This window comes from Sphaerodactylus townsendi, linkage group LG16 (assembly GCF_021028975.2).
Source record: "Sphaerodactylus townsendi isolate TG3544 linkage group LG16, MPM_Stown_v2.3, whole genome shotgun sequence".
Taxonomy (NCBI): domain Eukaryota; kingdom Metazoa; phylum Chordata; class Lepidosauria; order Squamata; family Sphaerodactylidae; genus Sphaerodactylus; species Sphaerodactylus townsendi.
The window spans coordinates 28,442,640-28,469,975 of NC_059440.1; the positions used below are offsets into that span (position 1 = coordinate 28,442,640).

The 27,336-nt window shown below is 47.5% G+C and overlaps 1 protein-coding gene across 1 annotated transcript in view; it reads right to left on the reverse strand.

Annotated features, from left to right (window-relative positions):
- The window catches only part of AGRN (agrin), a 251,155-nt gene that overhangs the window by 209,772 nt on the left and 14,047 nt on the right, over positions 1 to 27,336 (reverse strand). Inside the window, 1 exon segment of the mRNA XM_048518531.1 lies at positions 20,997 to 21,258. Within this exon segment, the coding sequence (XP_048374488.1) occupies positions 20,997 to 21,258 (262 nt within the window).

Genomic DNA, 27,336 nt, shown 5'->3' on the forward strand with positions numbered 1-27,336 from the left:
AGGGGAAGGCAACAGCAAACCACCCCAAATATCTCCTACCTTGAAAACCCTCCCCCTTCATTCTGTCAGCTCCTTCCTGCTTCTGTAGGTGCACAGATAGAGAGACCGATTTCTCTCCATCGGTGCCCACAGATCCAGAGATTTCATGCCATATTTGGACGATTTGGCTGGCATACAGAAGTCCATCCAGTGTAGGCATCAACATGGCCTAACCATGTTTCCTAACCATGGTTAGGAAACGGAAGTGCCCATGGGCTTAAGCCTGGGTTCCTTCTCTCCCCCCATTTCACCAATGGTCTCTCTTGGTTGTTGCACAAATTCCTTTTTGATGTTAACCACAACTAGCATTATGCATGTATTAATATTGACAGTAACCAAGGTTAGCTCCAACCAGCAATGAAAAGACCAGTCCTAAGTGTAGGTGCCCACTTTACTTTGCCACTGACCTTGGATAGCATTTTGATCAGCATGCATACAGAGCTAACCATGTTTGTGCCAAAAGAGGGGGGATGGTGAGGAGCGCATCAGAATGCTCCTGATCCGCTAACCCTGGTTAACAGATAAGACATGTGCTGCGGGCCATTGAAGGAGACACCAAGTGCTACTACTCACACCCCCCCACCTCTTCACTAGCTGATGCAGATCTTTTTGGCTACCCATTGCAAAACTTGCTTAGCACACAAAGAACTGAAGTTAATCAAATTATCTATCTGGAACCGGAGAGCCTTTCCCCACCCACAAGAGCCACCAGCTGTTTCCTTCGCCGTGTTTATTATCTTGCCAAGATGCCGTCTGCAGAGCATTATTAATCGCGTCAGGTATTTCTTGGGTCATTTTATACAACTTCCCGCTTTGAAGATGTAGGATGGCCCTCCAGTTAAATAAGATGCTAATCATTTTGTCGGTAATGAGATTCCATTCGGCAGTGGGTTTTTTTTATCATAACAAATGCAACAAAAAAAAAACCCTCTCAGATTTAGCATGAACAGTAGGAGCTCTAAGAAAGCAGGTTGCAATTTTCTTGGAAGAAAGAGCTCCCCCCCCCCGCCCCCCAAAAAAGTGAATTTAAAATTTTCTTGCACCTGGAGTTTACCTGAGGGGGGGTAGGGAATTGCCCCATGGACCATCTAAAACCATGAAGTTATTAATATACATAAAATTTTGAGATTACACTGATATTTTCCAATCTACAATCAGTAACGGACCGGAACGTTGTTTTGAAAACAGAAAGAAACCAGATCTTCCCAGAGGCAACCAAGCTTGCTGTCACGGCTGGAGACAGACAGATATCTACTTCAAAAGGAACGCCGGTTGTCTACGATCAAGTTGTTTGGAGTGAAAAGCCAGCCCAAACTCAGCTGTTTTACAAAGCCAGGCTGGGATACCAGTGAGTCATATAATCTCTACTGGCCTGAAAGTTGTAATACTATTCTTGGCTATGTCCTGTGGTTGTGCCACAACACAGATAAAAATCAGGCTAGCAAGTAGTGCAAGGAATAACAGAATCCCAGCATTGGCACATGTTTATGAAAGGTATTCAGGAGCGCAATGGAGGGACACACGTGCGTACACACGAGGGGTGTACCGCCCAGAGGGACATATGGGGTCAAATGTCCCCAGGTTGCGGCCATTTAGTCACATGGGGGGAGGAAAATCACCCCCACACCCAGAGATGGGATCCAGCAGGTTCTCACAGGTTCCCGAGAGTAGGTTACTAATTATTTGTGTGTGCCGAGAGGGAGTTACTAATTGGTGATTTTGCCATGTGATTTTTGCCTTAGTTACGCTCCTCCTCTCAGCAGTAGTGCGCAGAACTTGAAGCAGTCTAGCAGGAGGTGCACCGGCGTGCGTGGCAGCCTGCACCTGCATGCATTTGTTCCTGCCCAGGGACCAGCACGGCGGCTGCGTCCTTGCCCCCGCCCCGCCCAGGAATGCCCCGCCCCCGGAATGCCCGCCCCCGCCCCTGTCGTGCCCCGCCCAGCCCCATTGGCGCTACGCCACAGTTTGAATCCCACCACCATGGGAACCTGTTACTAAAATTTTTGGATCCCACCACTGCCTACACCCCTCCTCCTCCCCCTCCCCCAGGTCCATACACTGACTTTAAGACCTGGTGCAAAAAAAGTTGTTTGGTCATGGTGGGGGAGGGTGGCCACCCATACCGGGGGAGGGGAGCACGCAGGGGGTGGAAAACTCAGGTTTTGCACCGGGCTACATTTTCCCTAGATACACCTCTGACACCCACTCACAGAGATGTAGAGCAGTAGCACTCACTCCACAGCAAGCCACTTCCACAGTTACCATCAATCCAAAAACGCTATATTTCCACCTTTGGCATGAGGCCTGTAGTTCGGGGAGGTTCATAGCTTGCCCATCCCTCTGATAGCAGCTGTTTCAAAGTGAGTGCGACCTGCCAATCACAAGCCCCACTGACCCCAAATATGGTTAAGTCTCACACTGGAGAACAGTGCTCTGAAGAGCCACGGGTGGCATATCAGAGAGCCATGGGTGGAAACCAAGCCACTAATATCACTGCTACAGAGTTTATACGCAGTCTAATCATTTGCAATAAAAATACCATTTAGCTGTCTTGGACTGGGCCCTTTGCCATCTTATCAAACATTGCTTTGGTTCGGCATCCCTCAAAATAGCATGAGTAGGATAAATTATGCAAACCAGTAAATATCCACACACATTCTTCATTTGCATGATCCACAGAGGTTGCAAAAGCCGGCTGTTCCAACCACAACATTTGGACTAAATCTGCACTGAAGTGTGTTTTGTTTGTTTTAGTAAAGAGTACACATACACAAACAACATAACCATGTTAGTGCTTGATGCTTCCAGGAAGAACTGAGTATGGGGACTTAATTTCATATTTCAGTGATGGGGAAAATCTTCAGAAGAAAAGGGAATAAAAATACTCTCAACAAAATTTAAAGGAGCATTTGCCATGGTTAAAATCATGGCCAATAGCCATGATAGGACCACAAAACCTCCATGTACCAAGGCAGTATACCCCTACATTCTCCACTACATAGTCTGTAATCTTCCTCAGATGGAAGGATCTAAATTGATGGCATGTTATGGCCCTCTTCCTGTCAGTTTCCATTGTGGGAGACAAGATACTGGGCCTGATCCAGGAGGACTCTTCTTATATTCTTAAAATCCAGATCTGGCTTTTCAGTACAGAAAAACCAGGCCTGTTTGACTTCCAGACAAGTTTGCCCCATTCCATTGGTATGATTCCACAGCGCTAGAGCTTGCAAACAAAAACTTTGCAACCACCCTGTGAAATCTGGAAGCTGCGCAATCTTATTTGTTGTAGTCTCATGTTCTCAGACAAAAACACAGAGCGCCGCTTGACCACTTTCGAAACTCCACCCTTCCCCGAGATTGGCCCCTTGACGCCCTTCCTAAATGGTGTCTAACTGCCCATCCTTGTAAAGAAACTTCCTTAGAACACATGTTCTCCGTAGATGATTTCACCAGTCAATGAGGGATTTCTTTGGCATTGGACAGACAGACAGACAGACAGACAGACAGATCCATCTGGCTCTTCTACCTGGCCACACTATAATCCTGGCTCAGGGACACTACAGAAACTCCAGTCGTTGTGTCAGAAAGTGTTAGCCCAAATGTACTCCTGCAATTTTGGAAACCCAACCGCAATAAAGCTCTCTTGCATTTATCAAAGTTCTGGGACCATGCAGAGAAATGTAGACAAAACTGATTTTGTCCAGAAAAAAAACAAAGAAAAACCTGGAAAGTCTTCTTACCACTACCAAAAGGAAATCCATTTAAGCGCCTCAGGTTTAAAGTTATATGCTCAACTATATATGAAAAGAAATGCCCTACAGGGTCAGACTTTGAAATATGAAAGTCACGGGAGGAGGGAATTTCCCCGTTCCACTGACTGTTTTCAGTTTTTTGAAGAGAAAAACCAGAGGTTAGGGAGCATACTAAAAAAAGATTCCTATGAAATAAGTTAACTGCTTTCCAATCCAGGGTTTTTACCCATTCAAAATGTGAAATATAAAGATTGACTGAAGACAGTCTACTTCTTGAATACTCGGGACATGTACATTATTCAAGGATATACTTACAGTTTAAATGTGACTCATTTTGTTGACAATTAATATGGTCTAATGCTTATAATATCGTGGTGGTGAACCTATGGCACGCGTGCCAGAGGTGGCACTCAGAGCACTCTTTGTGGGCATGCGTGCCGTTGCCCCAGTTTGGGCAATCGACAGTGGCATAGCACCAAGAGGGTGAGGGGTGCGCGATGCACTGGGCATGGATCCCTGTGGGGGTGTGGCAAGGGCATTTTGGGGGCGTGGCAGAGGAGTTTTGGGGCATTCCAGGGCAGGACAGGGGCATGGCAGGGGCGCGGGGCGCACGCATGCCCCAGGTGCAGTTTCTCCTTGCTCCGCCCCGGCACTCGGTCTCTTAAATGTTCGCCATCACTGCTATAATACATTATTAAATAATTTGTTTTCAGCTCTACAAAATTTACCTTGATGTTCAAACGTGACTGTTTCTGTCCAAATAATCTTTTCCTTATACAAGACTTGGTGTTTTCTATTTTCATCTTAATTTCTTCCCACATCTCAGTTGGCAAAAGTGAAGAAATGTATCCTAAGGGGAGCCCAGGGTATAGAAGTTTGCACCTGGGTACTCTATATTCACAATTTTCGCTAGTTGAAGACTGGAGGCATTTTTATACTTTTAAATTTCATAAATATGCCCAATGGTACAATTTCATATGCAAAGTTCTAAATGACGCATTTCGAGTGGTTGAAGCAGCAAGTTGTGCAGAGAGTGCACAAACATTGCATATATTTAATATTTCTCAACGTTTCAATTTTGTTTTTTTCGAAGGGAAAAAACCCTGCTTTCTTCCGTGGCTTCAGCACTTCCACAAATTTTACATTTTTAATCAGGCCCAGGATCCATTTAGTACAGCATCTCAACCAGTGGTGGGATTCAAATAATTTAACAACTGGTTGTTTACAAGCACCATTTTAACAACCGGTTCTGCCGAAGTGGTGCGAACCAGCTGAATCCCACCACTGATCTCAACTGTGACCACACGCTGCCAACCAGCATCTGGTCAGCATTTGGATTAAAAAAATCTGAGATCTCCTATGTGAAAATGCAAGTTCTTGGCTGCAGAGCTCTGGTTTCTTCTTGCAAGCATCAGATGTAGCACCGGGGCAGACTGGGAGGAAAAAATGGTTTCTGGACAAGGATCTCCCTCCCTGGCCCACCCAGGCCCTGCCCCACAAAGGAGGAAGGGAGAAATAGCCAGCATTGCGCCTCACATGGCTGGGTACTTTCGTCAACTCTGCCAGACTCAGAAACAGCCACCTACCCTGGACTAGACCAGCATACATGGACGATGTGTGTAATACCACAAAGTCACTTCCAACTCATGGGAGCCCTCCAAATCAGTGTCCTCCAAAACGTACCCTCGTAAACAGACTTGCTTGGGTCTTGCAGACCAGGGGCTGTGGCTTCAACCGATGGTGTAGTCTTCCAGCGTGGTGTAGTGGTTAAGAGCAGGTGCACTCTAATCTGGGGAACCAGGTTTGATTCCCCACTCTGCCACCTGAGCTGTGGAGGCTTATCTGGAGAACCAGATTAGCTTGTGCACTCCAACACATGCCAGCTGGGTGACCTTGGGCTAGTCACAATTCTTCGGAGCTCGTTTTGTTGTGAGTGGGGAAGGGAAAGGAGATTTTAAGCCCCTTTGAGTCTCTTTACAGGAAAGAAAGGTGGGGTATAAATCCAAACTTGTCTTCTTCCTCTTTTTCTGCTGCTCATTTTCACCAGCAGACCTGGTTAGAAAATTCCAGGAGCTTTGGGGGTGGAGGTGTGTGAAGGGTGGGTAAGAGCCCAGCAGGAAGTGATGTCATACAGCCTTCCCTCCAAAGCAGCCATTTTCTCCAGGGGACCTGATCTCCATAATCTGAGGGTCAGCTGACAGCCCTTGCACCTTCATCTTCTACTATGAGCTAGAAGAGATGTTTGAAGGTCCTGCGTTCAGCACAAAAGATCCCAGGTTCGATTCCTGGCATCTCCAGTTTATAAGGACCAGGTGATTGATGATGGGAAAGAACTCTGCCTGAAACCTGGGCAGCCAGCACTAGATGGAGCAGAAGATAGTGACAATGGTGGATTGACTGTCTAATATGCATGGCTAAGTGTATTATATTCCCAAATACCAGGGGTTCTCCAGGGGTGGAGAAAAAATTATCTTCGCCAAGCCCGACTTTTTGAGCTGCTTTCAAGAGAGCCGAACACAGGACCTCCCGTGCACAAAGAGTATGATTTAATCACTGGGCGACGGAGCACCAACTTTGCTGCTCAGGTTTTCAAGAGGCAGCAAGAGAAATAGGAGGAGATGGCATGTTATTGAACAGGGGAGACGCTGGCACGCACTCCAGTTCCCCACCTGCTCTCCTTTTCAGACCGACTTTGTAGTTTTGCATCGAGAGACCGCCGGCTTGGGAAATTAACCAAATTGGGCATAAATAATTGAAGCGGCTCGAATCATCTTTCCTCACTAATCAAAGAGAGTGGCTCAGGGTAGCTGAGGCGGCTGTTTTTTAAGGGATATTTGTTGGGGGGGGGGGAGCAAAGCGTGAGAGAAGGTAGCCAAAATTAGACTCGCTACTCAAGTCCGCCACCTCCTGAAAGGATTTTATTGAAAATGGATGACCCCCATGAAAGCGCCCGCCGTCCCAGAGCCAAAATCATTCTCTGGGCTCAATTCCACATATTGAAGGAATGTCGAGAGTATTGTTAGAAAAACCAAAAACACAGAGAACACTTAGGATAGGTAAACAAGTCGATGCTGAAGAGCACTTCAGGGGACGGTTGAGCAAATGGCAAGTCCGGGCGGGTTCCAAGCAGGCACCTCGCCCCTCCGGGACTTCCACGCAGTGGTGTGTGGAAAGGGAAAGAGAGGTTTTCTCTCATGGAGAGACAAGAGGCAGCTCTGAGTGACTCAAAAAGGCAGACTTTAAACTCAAAAGAGGTTTGCTTGATCTTAACCAAAAGGCGAAGAAGAAGATGGCGAATGGAAAAACGTGTGCACACACCTCCTCCCCAGAAGAAGAAGAAGAAGAAGAAGAAGAAGAAGAAGAAGAAGAAGAAGAAGAAGAAGAAGAAGAAGAAGAAGAAGAAGAAGAGGGAGGAGGAGGAGGAGGAGAAGAAGAAGGAGAAGGAGAAGGAGAGGAGGAGGAGGAGTTTGGATTTATATCCCCCCTTTCTCTCCTGCAGGAGACTCAAAGGGGATGACAATCTCCTTGCCCTTCCCCCCTCACAACAAACACCCTGTGAGGTGGGTGGGGCTGAGAGAGCTCCGAGAAGCTGTGACTAGCCCAAGGTCACCCAGCTGGCGTGTGTGGGAGTGCACAGGCTAATCCGAATTCCCCAGATAAGCCTCCACAGCTCAGGCGGCAGAGCTGGGAATCAAACCCGGTTCCTCCAGATTAGATACACGAGCTCTTAACCTCCTACGCCACTGCTGTGGAGGTGTAGCAAGGGGGGGAAGCGCCCAGTGCACTGGTGCGTCCTCTTCCCTGTCCCGCCCCGGAACGTCCCCGCCACGCCCTCACCACACCCACACAGGGGCGTGCACCCAGTGCGTCACACACCCCTTGGTCCCCTTGGTCCCCTTTGGATCTACGCCTCCACAGAACGAGAAATATTATTTCACATGTTGGTGGAAGCCAGAATGATCAACACAACTATTTTTAAAAAACGCCAGGGACCATTCCTAAGCAGAGGGAAAAGCTGGAGGAATCACCAGGGCTCAGTTGAATAAATAACACACTGTTATGTATGTGTGTTAAAGAAGCCATTGGAATATTTCAAATGGATGGGAAAAGATTTAGAAATTTCCAAAATGGCTCACAAAGTGGCATTCCGTGTTAATCCTGCAAGGGGGCAACTCCACCCCCAAAGCAGTTTCTACAGTCAGGAAAAAGCTTTATTTTTGAGTTTTCTGTGATTATCAAAGCGGTTCTGGGAACAGCCCGCTGTCAGAAACAAAATACCCCATTCTCTTCCCGCCTACGCATCCAAGACACACGAAGCTGGCTTACACTGCATCAGACCCTGAATCAAAGTCAGTATTGTCTTCTCAGACTGGCAGGGACTCTTCAGGGTCAGATGAAGAGGTCTTCTGCATCCTTTTAGTGGGAGATGCCAGGATTAAATTTGGGACCTTCTGCCTCCACGGAGATGCTCTGCCACCGAGCCACAGCTTCTTTCTACTTCAGCCTCCCGCTCTGTTGACAAAGTATAGTGAAGCAGGAGTAGCCTTCTAGGGAAATGACTGGATCGGAGCACCCAGCAAGTCTATCACGTGAAGCTACCAATAGGTATTTGGGGCCACAGGGCAAGACCACGGAGCCACACCCTCCACACTCCTGCAGCTGAATGGCACATGACGTTTTTTCTCTCAGACCAAGTTCAGCATCCAGAGGAAAGCCTGAGCTTCCATCTTGTCTTAGAACAAGGCAACCACCCAACAAACCCAAGGTTTCGGTGCTCATGGCTGCAGGCGGCCCCTGCGTAGTGGCATGCTAGAAGCCAGACTTCATTTCAGCAGGGTGGTGATCCTAGGGTAAGGTGACCAGATTTTCAAGGTTTAGATGCAGGACGCGCGTGCGTGCTTGGCCGGGCATAGGAGCCGCCCTGCCTTTAAGGGGTGCTCGGGTTTCTGCCGGCGGCCCCTGGGTCACAGGGTTGGGAAGCGGGCCCTTAAAACTGGCAGAGCTCTGGCTTTCCCAATCTTGTGAGCCGCATGCCGGGAGGCTGCTGGACTGCCTTCTGGGAACATCTGCCTGCTTCCCGCCTCTGTGACAGGGCAGGAAACTGGGAGCGCCTAAAGAAGAACAGTGCGCCCCTGGCGTGATTGCCTGGGGGGGCGCATTTCCAGCCTCGCCCCTGTGACAGGGCGGAAAGGGATGTTTCAGCTGCAGTGCGCAGCCTCCAAAAAATCCGGGAGAATTAAACAACCCCAGTGGGGACAAATTGGCTCGTGCTGGACCTGTCCACGCCAAAAGCGGACGCCTTGGTCACCTTATCCTAGGGCTCCATGCAATTGATTCTGTTCCCCGTTTGCAGAAAGAGAACCAGGCAATGGAAGCATTCATGTGCTATCCTAAACAAAGTCACGCCCTTCTAAATCCATTGAGGTCAATGGGCTTAGAAGGGTGTAATCTAGTCCAATTCCAATTCCAAAGCCTTTATTGGCATTATAAATTGCAGACTTAATAAAAAGGGCATTTGTCTATTGACTAAAACTTTAAAATACATTAAAATCTACACTAGCCATTTGCAACCAGACCTTGTAAACCGCGCATATAGAAAATAAATTAGCCGTTACTACTTTGTAGGCAATGATTGAGCCTGACCAGATAGTGCCTCAAAAAACTCACAACATTCTCACGTACAAAATCACAGGAACCATTGAGTAGAAAATTCATAACCAATTTGTCCCTGCTGCACTGAGAATCATTAATGCAAAGATAATCCCTCAGCGATTATATGGAGCCCCAATATGGATCACCCAAATTAAATCATCTTTCAAGTCGGTATAGGCATACTTTTTGCGAAGAATTTTGGGGTCACCAAGGTGTGTCTCCTATGACACCCTACGTAGAGAAACTGGACAAAATAGTATGGAACTGATGGCATGGATAAGAGCATTTAAGAAGGGTGTAACTCTGCTCAAAGAGAGCTGCAGGAGGGTAGCCATGTTGGTCCACAGTCAAAGAGCAAGATTTGAACCCACGACCACCAACCAGATTTGGAGGTGTAAACTTTTTGACAAAGCTCCCGTAGTCTGGTCAAGGTGGCGCTGTCAGGTACAGTGATGTCAAGGACACATTTATGCCATGCTCTCCCCCAGAGGCGTAGCAAGGGAGGAAAGCGCTTGGTGCACTGGTGTGTCCTTCGCCCCATCCCGCCTCGTCCCGCCCCAGAACGCCCTCACCACGCCCCCACAGGGGAGCACGCCCGATGTGTCACGCCCCCTGTCCCCTTGGAGCTACGCCTCTGCCCTCCCCTAAGTGTTCAGAGTTCAACACGTACATTGTCCTTACAACAGCCCTGTAAGGCACGCCAGCATGCTTGTCAATGTGCCAAGAAAAATAAAGATTTACAATTCAGCTGCACAAGAGGGGACAGCTTGTCTTCTGAAAGGTGTCAGAACATGTGTTTACATGGACAAAATCTAGATGACAGGTGGACCCTCCTTCCAGAAGGTGCCGTGTGCATAATTAGGGCTGTGTGCACAACTGTGTACCGTGTGCAAAGACAGATAAGACATGGGCACCTGATTGGCACCTCAATTGTATATAGTAAGCACAGACAACAGGGTGAGGTGTGCCTGGAAACACCTGTGGTCTGGCGGAGCCCTTTGACAGTAGTTAGCAATAAATAGAACTGCACTGGTGACTGTGTGTCTTTCAGTTCTTGTTTGCATTGCATCCTGCAAGGTGGTCTACTCACGAGTAAGCCGCTGCTTCAACAAAAGGCTGGTCCAAAATCACCCAATCGGTTTCAAGGCCGAGTAAGAATTTAGGGGGAACAGCTGCAGCTCAGTGGCAGAGCACCGGCTTGGCATGCAGAAGGCCCCAGGTTCTATCCCTGGCATCTGCAGGTAAAAAGACCAGGTGATGGAAAAGCCCAGCTCAGACCCTGAAGAGTCCCCAGCAGACTGAGTAGGCAACACCAGACCAAAAAGTCTGATTCAAAAATGTCTCCTTGTGCTCATCTTGCCAACCAGGACCTCCCAGGAGGCCTTAATCCCTAACCACTACCCGGCCTAACGCACAACATTGAGCGTGCCTCCCGTTACATTACGCCAGCCGTGATTCAAACAAGTACTCACAGCCGGCTCGTAACTTAAGTAAACTTGGACGACGCTGCTGGCCGCAGTTCCAAGTATCTCAGCCTCTTAACATTCTCTTCTACCCCAGACAGGCCGACTCAAGTGGCCCATCAAGTAGCTGATGCTCCAACCCACCTATAGCCTACAAAGAGCTTCCCGGCTCTGGATTCTCAATCGGAAAGAGGATTTCTCCACCTCTCACCAACACACAGCTGGAGAAATCCACGAGCCAGTAAGGAAGGTCCAAACACATCTCAGAAGCCAAAGGAAAGGCTCCAAGACGGAACAGACACTGCCAGATTCCCCCCTCTCCTGCACTCAACTGTGACCCTCGCGGCCCTGACCCAATGGACTGTTAATACTGTAAGTTTCTTCTCATAAGAGGAGCAATTTGTGGGCTGGAAGCCAAGGAGTCTTGTGAAGCTCCATCCTGCCAAGGGTGCGGGGAGGGAGGGGGAAGAGGCAATTGGCAAAAAAGAAGACGACATCTGGGTCATTAACAAGAGAAGATTTCTTCAAGGATCCCACGCAGAGGAAGAGAATACGACTCCACATGCGGGAGATGGGAGGGAACACAAAAACCAGACGTCTTCGGCATGCGCACAAGATTAAAAAGAATAATCGTCCTTCCAGCTGTGGCTTCCTCCTGTTGCATCTGCACGCGATGATGACCACTGGGTTTAGATATCTTTTCCTGAGATAAATATGTGAAGGACGGGCCCATCAGCAGCTGTCAGCCCTGACAGCGAAGCAGAACAGCTGGTCAGAAGGCTGGACTAGCGGGGCCTTTGGTTTGCTCCAGCAGGGCTGATGTTCTAACATCTATACTCAACGGCAGCGGGCTTCTGAATATCTGTGGCAAGGGAGCCAATCATAGAGGGCTGTTGACTTCAAGTCCAAACTGCTGGCCACCAGGATACTGTGCTAAATGGAACCTGGCTCTAACCTTCTTGTATCTGTACAGCCAGCATGATGTAGAATCATAGAATCGTAGAATTGGAAGAGACCCCAAGGGCCATCCAGTCCAACCCCCTGCAGTGTGGAAAAGCAAAGTTGCGCTTACCTGTCATTGTTGTTCATAAGAGTGTCTTCAGTGCAGGCACGCATTGGACTGCACTGAAGAGACAAAGATGAAGGGTTTGTTCGCCCTTGCAGGCAGCCATGTAGGCATTCTTCAGCATCCTCCAAGGATGCTCTGTTTGTGTTTGTGGATTTCAATGGCTTCTCTGGCTTCAATGGTCTCTCTCCGTCCTTTAATCAATAAGGGTCGCAGAAGTTAAAAGAGGGAGAGAGGTGGTGGTGGAATCCAAAATGTTAGTAACAGGTTCCCATGGTGGTGGGATTCAAACTGTGGCGTGAAGCGCCACGGGGCTGGGGCGGGCACGATGGGGAGTGTGGCCGGCACGACGGGCGGAGCATTCCTGGGCGCGGGTTGTGGCAAGACGCGAGCTGCTGTGCCGGTCAGCTGGCAGGAAACAAATGCACGCAGGCGCAGGCTGCCACCGCACCAGTGCACCTCCTGCTAGAGCTGCTTCAATCACGCTGGCAAAAATCACTCAATTAGTAACCCTCGCACACACACAAATAATTAGTAACCTACTCTAGGGGACCTGTGAGAACCTCCTGGATCCCACCTCTGGAGAGAGGCCATTGAAGCCATTGAAGCAAGAGAAGCCAGCCATAGATGCAGGCGAAACGTGAGGAGAAAATGCTACTGGAACACGGCCATACAGCCCGGAAAACCCACAACACCCCAGTGATTCCGGCCTTTGACAATACATTGAACAGAGGTGGTTTGCTGTGGCCTGCCTCTATACAGCAACCCTGGACCTCCTGGGTGGTCTCTCATCCAAGCACTGGCTGTGTCTGACCCTCCTTGGCTTCCAAGACCTAATGAGATCACGCCAGCCTAAGCCATCCAGGTCAGGACACTACATGCGCTAGGCCTAACAACCTGCAAATGTGCTTTGGCCAAAAAATCCCTCTCTGATGCTCGCTCTCTCTCTCTCAGTCCAAGGAAACTAAATCCAGTTCAGCTTCCTCTGGCAATTCCCACCGGTGGGGCAGAATGCAACAAGACGCATCTCTCCAAGTACAAAGTGTGCCTCCCCATTCAGTCCCCCAACAAAAAAGTCCTGTCCCTTAAATCACCAACTTTTGGGAAACACTGTACTTGGGTCTATTGCCACCAAATGCAAAAAAAAGTCTGGCTCCGTTTGCCCATCCACCAATATCCCCCCGCCCCCCACCCCTTTCTCAAGTTCCAGCCCAGAACGGTCCCAGCAGGGAGAGCTCATCGTTTATTACCATTTCACAGCTGCCGGTCAACTTTCTCACCCTCCTGAGACCAAAGCGGAGGGGATGCTGTGTTCCTCAGCGCCAGACCCTCCCTCAAAAACAACACCCTCGGCACACACATTGCAAGAAACGAGGCCTTCGCTCCTCTGCGTCGTGGCCGCCACAAAAGACAGAGGAAGGATTAAGGGGAGAGGACCCTGTTTTCCAGCAACCCCAAAGCTCTGCAAAGAGCCTGGATCCTGGGAAATAAACAGGCCTGGGCTTTACCGACCACTCACCCCATGCCAGCAATTTCCTTGCTCTGAGCCACCCTCCAGGAGCTTCTTACAAGCTCTGTAAAGGACTCTGAAAAGGGAAATTTTGCACGGGCTGGTTTAGAATTACAAAACCCCTCAGTATTACGAGCGCTTCTGCAGGGAAGAAAGAGAGACCGGGAGAAAGAAAGAACAGCCAGGAAAAAGGCAAATAAATAAATGGAAAAGCGTACACAAGACTGGTCATAAGAGAACAGGTTGGACGTAAGGGACAGGGCCTTGTCCTGCTGGAGACCCGGGTTCAAATTCTTGCTTAGCCCTGAAGTATGCTGGGTGACCATGGCACAGTCTGTCATGTTAAATTTCTGCCCAAAATCATTACAAAGTCAAGATGAAACTGGGTGGAGTTTGCTATTAGAGGAAGCAAAAGGAACGCACATATATTTATCTATTTGTTTGTATTTATGTATAGCTAGCTTTTCTTCCACTGGGATCCAAAATGGCTTACATCATTCTCTCTATTTTCTCCTCCCAACAATCCTCTGAGGTAGGTTAGGCCCAGAATAAGCCACTAGTCAGGGGTCTGCAACCTGCGGCTCTCCAGATGTTCATGGGCTACAATTCCCATCAGCCAATTGGCCATGGTGGCAGGGGCTGATGGGAATTGTAGTCCACAAACGTCTGAAGAGCCGCAGGTTGCAGACCCCTGCACTAGTTCAAGGTCATCAAGCAAGCTTCCATGGTGGAGTAGAGATTCAAACCTGGGTCCTCCAGACCCTAGTCCAACACTTTCTCATTACACCCTCTGGAACTGGTCCAGATGTTAGCTCTGTCTCTCCATGTCAATTCATAAGGACTACGCAGAATCCACTCCAAGTGTATGGATTATGCACGAGCAGTACTCCAGTGCCCTGCAAATCCATTCACGGGGAAGCGCTTCTAAAAATCTTGGAAACGGGTTCTATCATGTGGCACAGAGTTTCAACGGCAACATTCTGTTCTTTAATCCAACTTAATAATTGCTTGAAAGGTTTTTTTTTAAAAGGTGCCCCCCATTACAATTGACATCTTCGTTTTGTATTAGTTAAGGAGTTTTAATAAAGGCAGGCAGAAATTGCAAATGGCACAGGGCACCTGAGAAGAGAGGGAAAGAGAGCGGGAATACACGCCTCTAAGAGCCAACTTTGTAAAGCAGCCATGCCCAATATGGATCAGAACCAGATCGGAGAGGAAGAGTTAATCCCTGTGGGTTCATTTTGCTTCCCACCAACACAACAGCTTTTTTTGGAGCGGAAGTTGCACACTGGGAGATTAAAGCACGGATCGTTGTGATTCCATTTGATTAAAGATGGCAGCGACAAAGAGACATTCTTGCAACGGCTGAAAAAGAAAGAAAACAATGCTTTCCGCTTTAGAAATGCTGTTTTATTCAGATGCATTTTTTTAAAAAAAATTAAAGATCAATTAAATTTCAGGAGCAGATTTAAACTGAGCCAAGTCGCTGGATCAATCAATTTATGATTATTTTAAAACTGAGCGACAGCCCTGCACAGAGTTCTTCTTCAGGTAGAGCTGTTCAAGTAAGACGGTGATGCATGTCCAGACAGATGTTACGTGGTATGATCTTAAAAAACAAAAATGGGAGAAGTTTTAAAGCAGGAAAAAAATGACTTTGGGATTAGCAGTCAACTGGATCTTGCTGGAATCATATCCTCCGTACCTTTAATTGGTTTTTTCCCCCCTCTTGCCAGTGCTAACGTCACCTAAGAATCTACGATCAAGATGGGCGCAGCCATTAAGGCAAGATCAGGCAACAATCTCCAGGTAACAGATTTTGGGATATCATTATAAAAGATCCCAAGGAATCAACCATCTGGTTTGTAACTTTGTGCCATTTGGATGCAGGTGCCCAAAAGTCTTTGCTTGTTCTGTTTAAAAAGGAAGAGCCGATTAAGACAGAAGAAAAAACGCAGTGTTTGGAAGTCTGAAAAATGCACCCAATCACATGCAGCAGCGTAAGGAAGGAAGGAATATAATATGTGTCTGTCCAGAGTACAACCCAGACAAAGCATAAAAGAAACAGAGAGCATGTAATACATTGTTGAAGGAGAAAGATGTGATTTATGCTGGATAACAAAGCATGTTTTCAAGATCACAGATGAAAAGCGTACAGAGAGGCTTAGTAAGGGCAGCACGCCTGACCTGCAGCCTGGCACAGCATAATACAGTCTAACAGGGGATGATGCTGAGATCACAGGAGGGAAAAAGAATCAGATGTAAGCAATGTTGGTCAGAAAAACAGCCCACCACACAACAGGTCCTGTGCAGGAGCAGTCTACCTGAACAGTGAGAATTGCAGAAGCACTATCATGAAAGGACTGTCGTGATTCTTAGGCCCACGTGCTGATGCACCAACAGATAATTACATAATCCATCCACCTTCACAAACACAACTGCACTAATGAAGAAAATGTCCTCCCTGAGCACCCGCCGGGACATAATACGCTCCGCTGAATTAGTTTTTCTTCTTCATGAGAGGCAACTCCTCCACCTGCACATCTCCTTCCAGTTTCTTATCCCTGACTGTGACCCAATCTCAGGAAGAAACACGATAAGATCAATTCGCTCATCCCCCCAGTATGCTGTCTCTCCGGCAGAGTTCAAGGTCCACATGAGTAACAGAGCAAAAATGCAACAGAGTCAATCATAGCGGAAGGAGCAAAGATAAGGGCACTTGGAGGAATGCACGTTCCCTCCCCCTCTTCCCCGACTTCACGTTTTTTCTTTAATTGAATATCCACTTCCTTCCACAAAGACGTGGCACTCAAAAGAGTCGGAATGCAAGTCATCCTGAGCTGTACATAAACACGGGGATCTCCGTAATAACTGTAGTCACATTCGGAGAGAAATCTGAGACACTCAGGCCAAAGAGAAATTGCTCAAGGGATAGTCAGGGGTTTTGTGGGGGGTGGGGGGTGGGTTCAGATGAATGGGCAAAGAGGTGTGTGTGGGGGTAATTAGAAGATTAAGGATCCTGATATTATTATTATTATTATTATTATTATTATTATTATTATTATTATTATTATTATTATTATTATTATTATTATTATTATTATTATTATTATTGATACAAAACAGTTACACACAGCAAGCATTATTATTATTATTATTATTATTATTATTATTATTATTATTATTATTATTATTATTATTATTATTATTAAAGCTTCTATACTGCCCTCCCCCAAAGGGCTCATATTAATGTACAGATCCTCAGCTTGTGATGGAGTTAAACTTCAGGTAACAATTCTTCCCCCTTTTGATGAAAATTATACATTTTTATCGTAAGCAATAAAGGTTAGTATTGCATTGAACCCCATTCCTTGTATCTCAAGACAGAAGTAGATGTGCCCTTCACTCTCCCACCTTTCCTAGCGGCCGCCAAGTGTTTGTAGAAAGTGGGAGGCGTCAAGAGGTGATTTTAACCAGCAGGGCTTCTGATTGGCTGTACAGATTTTTAACAATATTGCGGCTACCATAGCACAAGCATCTTCTCGGCATGACTAAAGGTAAACTACGGCAGCCACTGTGACTGCCTTCTCTTACAGCAGTCATTTCGTGGCAGGTTCCTCCTTTTGCGGCAGCCATTTTTGGCTGGCTCCTCCTCCGGTGGCAGCCATTTTGTGGTTGCACCCACCACCCTGTGTCCAGATTCCAACAGCAGGCTTAAAAAGCTGGGGAGTCCTGACTTGCATCTATCCTGTCATTTAAATCCAGAATACAGCTTATTTTTTCATCCATCAAAAGGCAAGAAAACATTCAACAACAGTAGAAAGCCACCCAGCAGACATCAAACGATCTGAGGAAACACAGACAGCAAATTACAGTGCTAGCCAGTTCTTCCAAAGACTTAGCCAATGTTTGCTTTACCAGTTTCCTGAAAGAAACAAGAGTGCATGGAAGTCTGTCTGGTCTGTTCCACAGTGCCAGGGCACCACACAGCAAACCTCACTTCTTAGACCTTCCCCACAGGCAATCAAAGATGCCAAGGGTCTTCCAAGTGTCCCAGGAGTCACACAGGCACAAAGGCTCAGAGAGGGGAAGGCGGAACCTTATGGACCTGTCAAGAGTTCCAGCTGGCAGCCTAAAACAGAACAGTCTTCCTAACCAACAGCGCCTTGCAGGATAACAGCGTTCCCTCAATCCATGGATTCACCTCCTTGGGATAATGGCGTTCCCTCCTTCGTTTCCTTCCCCACTTGGCTAAAGCACATGTTTTATACGCTGAGAGACTAAGATGAGAGAATTTGCCCTGTTCAGTGCCCTGACCCAGATGGGCTAGCCCTGTGGTGGTGAACCTTTGGCACTCCAGATGTTATGGACTACAATTCCCATCAGCCACTGTCAGCAGGGGCTGATGGGAATTGTAGTCCATAACATCTGGAGTGCCAAAGGTTCGCCACCACAGGGCTAGGCTCTCACAAGCTAAGCAGGGTCAGTCCTGATTAGTACTTGGATGGGAGACCACCAAGGGAAGGCAAGAGAGGCAGGCAATGGCTACCCACCTTGCTTTCTCTGCCCTGACCCAGATAAGCCAGGCTAGCCCAACCACACCAGATCTTAGAAGCTAACAGGGTTAGCTAACAGGGTTAGCTAACAGGGTTAGCTAACAGGGTTAGTCCTGGTTAGTACTTAGATGGGAGATCACCAAGGAAGTCCAGTGTCCCTATGTAGACACAAGCAAGGGCAAGCCACCTCTGTCTGTCTCTTGCTTCAAAATTGTGACACGGTTGCCATTAGCTGATGGCATCATCATCATCATCATCATCATCATCATCATCATCATCATCATCATCATCATACTGATGATGTCAATCTCAACAGTGCGCATGCAGAGAATAAAGCACTTTCGACCCACTTTGCAGCTTGATTTTACTTGTGTGGGACAGCAAAACCTACTTGCAAAGAATTGTGAAAGTGAATTGAAAGCGCATTATTCTGCATGTGCGGAAGGGGCCTAAGAAATGTGAAAGGAGAGGGTTCAAGAGAAAAGAACTTGAAGCGGATACCACTGGAGGGTCTTAGAATCAGGAGACTGGGGGGCAGGATGCAGATTTGACCTCCAGATGCCGACCCAGTCCCATATTCCGGGTTTCATTTTTTGAACAGCACTCTCAGGTTTCACAAAGCTTATGTTTTTGAAGAAGAGTCTCTTTTGTTCTGGAGGCCCCAGAAGTGTGTACATGGGGGCTGAGGGTGCCAGTTGGAATGTTCTTTGTTGGCTCAAACAGCGCTCGGGGGGCTTTCTGCATTATTTGCTCACCTGCTCCTGGGCAGAATACACAAATCAGGGAGGCGGCATCAGATGGCTTTGTCTGCAAAAACCAACAAAGCCTTTAGCTTAAAGCTAACAGTTTGAATCATTTTAGAAATATCCGAAGCCATCCACTCCGAGGCAAAGACCTGAACAGTCACTGAACACTCACGGGCAAAGAAGAAGAAGGAAGAGTTTGGATTTATATCCTCCCTTTCTCTTCTGCAAGGAGACTGAAATGGGTTTACAATCTCCTTTCCCTTCCCCCACCCACAACAAACACTCTGAGAGAGCTCCGAAGAACTGTGACTAGCCCAAGGTCACTCAGCTGGCATGTGTTTGGAGTGCACAAGCTAATCTGGTTCACCAGATACGCCTCCACAGCTCTAGTGGCAGAGCGGGGAATCAAACTCAGTTCTCCAGATTAGAGCACACCTGCTCTCAACCACTACACCACGCTGGCTCTCACCACGCAACCCTCTCTATGCCATTAGCTTTCTATGTGACAGCAACTACAGAGAAGCATTCTGTCTGGGAAACTTCTAAAGCTGTGCAGCCCAGACAGACAATCTGAGCTGCTTCGAGTTGGAACGGAGTCGTCATCAACAAGGCACCAGAAACTCCCAATACCGACTGCCTCGTGTACTTAGCTTCCGCTCAATCTAATCCAGTCAAGGGGCTGCTGAGAGGCTACAACCTCACTGCAGTTGCGTTATTTCATTTCCCAGTAAAATTTATCAATCACATTCTCCGCTGCGATGGCTGGAAGCAACATTAAACCCTCTAAGTCCTGGGGGAAAGGGCTGGATGCAAACACAAAGGAAAGAGAGCTGGGTTTAAACGTCTGAGATCTAAAACTGCAAAACGTTCCAAGTTGACAATGTCTGTGAGAAATGATTTCAGCAGAAGTGCAACCTGAACTTCGGTAGCCGGCAAGATAATCGGGGCTCTGTTTTTGCCACACGTCCCCAGAAGTGCACGGCTTCGATTCCCAAGACTGTTTCCAATCTTGTAGAAAAACACAACTTGCTCGCTCTGGCGATGACAAAAATACGCTCACTGAAATCTGAGAAGCCGGGTTTCCAGCAGCTGGCGGCCGGACTCCAATTTGAAACTTCAAGTTTCTTGCCCTTATGACTACAACAGATGACCCTGGAAGTGTAACGCCAACGGCTGGGCCCTCTGGGGACAACGCAGGACCCAATGAGATTTCTAGAGTTCTGCCTAGCTTCCTGCCAAGCCGTGAAGGCCTTAAATAGCTAGATTTGAGGCCAGCGGAGACTTAGAAAGCAACAAGGTTTGGGAGGCATGAGCTTCCAAGAGTCAACACTCCCTTCGTCAGATATGAGTCAGCATGGCAATCTCTGAGTCCTATATCTCAGTTAGCGATTGGGAGGGGTAGTGCAAAGAAGGAGCTCAGAATTCAAAGGTGCAATGCAATTGTAATCAATTAGATTAGACCAGAGAAGAAATGCTTAGGGGCAGAAAATAAGCACCTGTAATAAGAATCTTATATCCCTATGCAACTCCTGGGAGGTGTCCATTGTTCCAGAACAGGGGTCTCTACCCTATGACCCTCCAGATGTTCATAGACTACAGTTCCCAGGGGCTGGTGGGAATTGTAGTCCATGACCATCTGGAGGGCCATCGTTCAGAGACCCCTGTTCTCGAGTGCTACTGGAATCCAGGGCCCTTTCCCCACTTACCTTAAGCCCCGCGCTACTCTCTTCAAGTAGCCCGGGGTCCAGCTGCACTCCCCACTTCGGGGCGGCGAGAACGCAGCCGCCCCGACACTGCCTCTCTCGCGCCCCCTCAGCGTGCGTAATTCCTGGCGCCTTTTGAAATGGCGCCTTTTGATGAAGCTGGGGCACGCGCCAGGAATTGTGCGCGCTGGGAATTGCGAGCAGCGTCCCTCGGACAAAGGTAAGTGGGGAAAGGGCCCAGATGTTCTTCTGCAGATTCCAAAACTACCCTCTGAAACAGTCTTAAATAAATACTGCAAAATGCAGAAGGCGGCACCGTTTTCATTCTGAACTATTTGCTCACGCTACATAATTTATACAGGTCTCATAACCAGAAATATCTTAAGCTTAGGATTTGGATGGTTTAGGGCAATCGTTTCTAAAGACAGGGTACACAAAAACCTCGGCTGCAGTGAGCCCAAAAGACTGAGGGACTCCAAAATGAACTCAGAAAACCATGCCAGACTCACCTTCCACACAGTGCTCCACCTCCTCCAGGTTGCGCAAAGTAATCCTCATGAGGCTGGAGTTTAACATCAACTCGTTCTTGTGAGCAGGCCACATGTGGTGCGGGGCAGGGTTCACAAAGAAAATCCGTGTGTCCCCCGTGGAGACCTGGTTGTCGCAAATCACGGGGTCCCCAAACCCGCCAATCATCACTTTGTTCCCGCCGTCCAAAAGGATCTCATGACTCACAGCTTCTTTGCCTTTCAGGTATCTCCAGACCCTCACCTGGAGAAAGAGACAGACGGGCATTGATTACGAATCCCTCTGCTAGACTCTTAAATATTCCAGACACCTCAAGGGGATAGTTAATCCTTACCCGTCAATTGGAGCAGTCTGCAATTTATGAACACTCACGTTTCATTAGCTAAACTGTAAGAGGCAACTGTCCTCATTTTCCAGCCAGCGTCTCTTTCCACATGCTGAATTTTTTTCCCATTAAAATGAGCATGTCTGTCAACATTGTTTTTGAAAAGACAGAAGTGCAGATGGCGACAAAGGAATAACCCACAATAGCAACCATAAGCAAACCCAAACAAACAAATGAGGAAACATTATGAAATTCAAAAGAAGTGAAGAGGGGCACAACACCTCATCCCTAGTTAAAATCCACTTCAGGGACCTCCACCTTCAGAAACAAGGGACATAGTCTTTTTGGTGGTGGCACCAGGTCATTTTCGTTTTCGTTTTCCCCCTGCTTCTAAGCTGACCTGCTGATTTCTGTGGTTGCGCTTGTTTTCCTCAGCCTAAAGATACCCCACTAATATATTTTTTCATCCAACTTTTATAACAAAATTCAGCTGGTCTAACTGTTTAAGTGGCCTGGCTGGTTTTGTGGATAGTCTCTTGCTGCTGTGGTTTTATAATTTATTGCTATCCAAATACAGCTGCTGGAAGTCACCTAGGAAGCGTTTGTGGTAAAAGTGACACAGTATAAATATTTTAAGTAAACAAATGCATGTGGCAGCTAAGCCCGGTGACAACTTGGATTGCAAAACTTCACGGTGGCATCTGAGCAAGTTTCCAGTTTGTCCCACCTCTCAGGACTTGACTATTCTATTGACAAGTAAGAAGAATGTGGTGAGAGCATTGTGTTCTACAGCCGTGGAAACCTGGGTTCAAATCCTGCCATGAAATTCAGCGGGTGACTTTAGGCCAGCCTCTCTCTCACAACAAACCTTGCAGGGTCGTTGTAATAACCAAAAGGAAGAAAGGCAAACTAAATCCATTGCCATAAACTCCATGGAGGAGCAGTAAAATAAAAACGGGGTAGATTTGGCCAAGAGACACGGCCACAAAATCAAGGACAGGGCTGAAATCCAAGCTAAAAAAATCTCACAGCAATCCTCGCCAGCAACAGAACTGGAAATTGACCTTGCTCCCCAACTGGTGATAAAGATGAAGACCCAAAGATCACGGCAAGATGGGCAGACCCGATACTAATGAGGGAGGGAGAGATAGAGAAGGACAGAACTTGGAGACAAAAATATGGGGCCACCAATTCCACCGTGGTCTCAGCATCCAACCACACCCCAGTAGGATAAGTCTGCATTACGCAACTTGATGTGTGATAGGCCGGTTTACTTAAAACAGTTATAAACATGTTCAGTTAAAACACCGTTGAAACCCATAAATCAAGTTAACAATGCATCAGGTCCATCAAGTAAAACTCCCAAATGTTTACCCTGTGTTGCACAATCCATTATACTGTAACTGTGAGCTCTAGTCAGCAACAAGTATTTCTGGGCAAGTCGTCTTCCTCTATGCTTGAAACCGTCTGCCTATGAATCGGTTTAAGGAGCAGAAATCGAGCTCGGCCATGCTGGCAGCAGCTGATGGGAATTGTAGTCCACGAACATCTGGAGCACCATAGGTTGGCCACCCCTGACCTCGGGGGTCCTTGCAAGAGAGAACTTACTGCAGCTTCCAGAAATAACGCATCGCAAAATTTTATTGATGTTCCCGGAAGGACAACGATGGCGTTAAAAGAAACTATCCACGTTCCCAAACTTTGCAATTTGCTTAGTTATGTTATCATCCCTGGTTTTCCATAATTGAAGAAAAAATTGCCTCTATCGGACTGTCAGTGGATTCACTTTGCCCTTTGTCCTATTCAGAAGCTTATAGGAAATTAAAAGGTCAACTATTGGATAGAGAGTTCTCTACCCTACTCACCGCAGCCAAGAAAACGTGCTCCCCCCCTGTATTTTTCTCTCCCATTTGAATGGGGCCACTTGGCACACCACCTGCATTGCTTAATAAACCCTGCTCAAAGGAGAGCCATAATGCTCGCCAGGTTTAATGTTATGCCTTCTGCCTTGTTACATGGCAGATTTAATAAGCAAGAAAAGGCTAAAAGATTGTGCCCATGTAACGATGGCTCAGTTGAATCTCTGGCCCACCAATTACTTCACTGTCTCAGATTCAAGGAAATCAGATCCAAGTATGTGAATCTCACTCCTTTACATTTACCCGATCTCCCCGATTTAATTAGATTACACGACTTGTTGGACAACCCTGATCCTTCTCTCTGTATGATAGTGGCAGACTTTCTCCTGGAAATTACTAAATGCCAGAAGATTTCCTTCATCCTAACATGTATATCCTGTATTGTATATGCTTTTTAAATCTGTTTTTATTATTGTTGTACTGCTGTCTATGCCAATAAAGGCTTGCTTCTTCTTAGTTATGCTATCACAAGCATGCTATCACAAGATGGAACACGGCCCATTAAATTTCATAAGGTCACATTCCTAGTTATTGACAACTAGTGACCATGAGGACAAAATGGAACCTCCATGTAATGAAGAAGTCTACCTTTGATCACAAGGAGCTCAGAGGAAGCTATTCTCTATCTCGCTGTATGTAGGAGTACCCCAGCATTGTATGGTGTAGCAGTTTAAAGTGTTTGGACTAGCATCTGGAAGAGCAGCGTTCGAATCTCTTCTCTGCCATCAAAGCTTGCTGGGTGGTCCTGAGCCAGACGCATAATCTCTGCCCAACCTTCCTCGCAGGTTTTTATGAAGATAAAAAGGAGAAGAGGAGAATTATGCCAGCCATCTTGGGTTCCCAATGGGAAGATGGCAGGGGATTGAGAGAGAGATAATTAGTTGGCCAATGGTTAGAACAGAATGCAGGACTAGAAGCCCTTGGCAGGATCTAGCCAAGAAAGTTCTTACATTCAGTGTCTCATTTCAAAAGAAAGCAGAGAAGGAAATCCTGTTCTCCAGTCATGAACATGTTTGGCTTTGAGGCAGCAAAGTTTTGTGGCCATGTTTCACCTCAAGAACAAACACAGCTGTCAACCGCAACTGTTCCTGTAGAAGACAAACCCTTCCCAGCTTTTCGAGGGTCTCTGTGGCAAAGAAGACAGAACTGGAAGCCAAACAGAAAGGGGGGGCAGTACAGAAAGAGGGGAGCAATGGTGGGATTCAGCCACTTCGGCAGAACCGGTTGTTAAAATGGTGCTTGTAAACAACCGGTTGTTAAATTATTTGAATCCCACCACTGGGGCGGGGGGGGGGGGGGGGCTATTAAAAGCAACAACAACAACAACAACAAAACAGTGTGTGATTTACTATGCTTCAGAGCAAAACGGGCAAAGTCTTCTGCTCAACTGAGTTACATACCCAGCTAGCACAAGTTCTTCCGAAAAGCCATCAACCTGGGGCAGCAGAAAGCATTTTGGCTGGGAGCAGAGGGCCCACATATCCATGCAATAAAAGTCCTATTAGGGGGGTCACTGTCTTCTTTCCAAGCAGTTCGGCCAGAAAACCGTTCTAGGCAGAGATAAAAACTGCTAACTAGCGGGAGATGATGCCACATTCTCAGAACAGCACAGAAACTTATGTGCTTAACGGGAACATCATCATTTACAAAGAGACAGCGAATAGGGACGATATCGATGGGTCAAGCTGGCTCGATCTCCTGAGATCTCAGAAACGAAGCAGGGGGATCACAAAGGAAGTCAAGAGTTGCTGAGCAGAGGCAGGCCATGGTAAACCACCTCTGCTTGACTTTTGACCTAACCTGGATGGCCCAGGCTAGACCAATCTTGTCCAGTCTTGGAAGCCATTTATTTAATCTACTTATTCCAGCTAAGAAGGGTCAGCCTCACTTAGTACTTGGATGGGAAGTCCAGGGCTGCTGCGCAGAGGCAAACCACCTCTCAATATCTCTTGCCTTGACAAGGGTCGCCATAAATCAGTTGTGGAACCACAGCACCACAGAATTGCTGTAAAGAGAGACACAACAGAAGGAACTCCCCTTTATTGTATTGTCAGCAAACTGCATTCACATAACATACCTCTTTATCAAGGATTTCAAGGCATATATGTGGAAACGTGAACATTTTAATACTCTATATATGCTCAGAGGCACTCCTCCTCACGGCCTTTCATTTGACAAAGCTCATCTTGGCATTCAAAGCAGATTCAGAGGCTCAGCCTCGACTTAAGCCTGCAGCGACCATAGCAATCCCTCTGTCTATTTATCATAGCAAACATATAGTTTGCTTTTCCGTAGTGGCTTAAAGTTAGATCTCTGGCAGATCACTTCTCCCAGCTGCATACAAATACCCAGGATTATCTGCAGTCACGTGGTCTGTTCCAGCCACTCCCAAATCCCAGCAAGTTTGGGGTGGGATTGTTTTAATCAAGAGGACCCCAGCCCGGCTCCCAATCGTGCCACAAACTCTTCTGGGTGGCCTTCATCGGCTCCAAGCCACAGTCCTTTGCCCCCAAGGACAGCAACATTGGCCAACCTTTCAGGTACAAGGCTATAAATAATGCTCCACGCATTACAGAGGGGATTCATGCAAATCCTAGTTATTCACTTTTATTAAATTTTGAAAAGAAAACAGAGCCCTCGCTGAACCTTTAGCTGCTGGAAGTAACAGAGGTTAGAGACAGATCACGAGAATTCCAGCTAACAATTCCATTGGTCTACATTAACTGAAAAGACTCCCAGACATGCAAAATCACCAATTTTTAAAAAAATGTCAAACACTGCAATCCAAGAAGTGTCCTTTTGCGCCTGCTGAAGCATTCTAAACCTCTCTACATTGTATTGTCAAAGGCTTTCACGGCCGGACTCATTGGGGTGTTGTGGTTTCTCTGGGTTCAGCCACAGATGCAGGCGAAACGTCAGGCCATACAACACAGAAAACCCACAACACCTCTCTAAATTCTGTGTACTGAGACCATAGACCAGGGGTCTGCAACCTGCGGCTCTCCAGATGTTCATGGACTACAAATCCCATCAGCCCCTGCCAGCATGTCCATGAACATCTGGAGAGCCGCAGGGTGCAGACCCCTGCCATTGACATAACCACTGAAGGGTGCAAACTCGGGCTTGAGAAAGTCCCGCAAATTTGAGGGCAGAGGGGTAGGGGGGAGTTTGAAGAGGGGACAGACCACAGCAGGAATGGGATGCCTCCAAATCCCCCCTCCCGAGCTGCCATGTTCTCCAGGCAAGCTGTGGTCTGGAGAGCAGTGGTCACTGCAGGAAAAGTCCAGGTCTCCCATGGAGGTTGGTATCAAAGAGCAGGAGAGACGGCGGACTTTCAAAAACCCGGTCCTTCTCTGATTTCAGGAGAAATTTAAAACAGGAGGAAAGCCTTTGCAGTGGGCTGTAAGGGGGGGGGGCAAGCAGATGGAGCCAACAGGCCCCCACCCAGCCTTTGGAGCACCAGCAGCCTTCAGCTTCCAAGGGCAGACCTCGCCTTCCCCAAGGAGGGCTTCCTTTCTTGCAGAGAGCTGGCCACCCGCCAGCCAGCAGAACCATTTCAAGGTAAAGGAACCAGAACAGACAGGTCAGCCCCCCACCCCCCACCCCCCCGAAGTACATAGATATCTTTTGTTTTCTCTATCAGGAAGACTTGAGGTGCGGGAGGGAGAGGGAGAGACAGCTTGCCTCTTAGAGGGTAGAGAAAGAAGGCACGTCTACACACAGACGCATAGGTGAGACGGGCAAGCAGCAGGAGCTGCAGAGGTAAGGAATGCGCTGGGCACGGTGCCAGAGGAGCACGCTGCCAAGAAACAGCACAAACCTACTTCCCTCCCTGGTCAGCGCTCAGAACCTGCCCACTGCCAGCTGTTTGCCAAGCTGCGCCCTACGGCTACACTTTACCCCAGATTCAAGTCGAGGCAGCAAAGGGGAAAATAAGCAAAGGGCCCCACCTGTTTTCTGTGCAAAGCAGAAGAAAAGACAACTGGCGCTGTGCAGAACGTCCCGGGCAGGGCTGGGAGTCACAGCCCCAGCCCCCAAGTGGGGGGAAGACGCTTCTAGGTTGGGTAGTGAGATGTT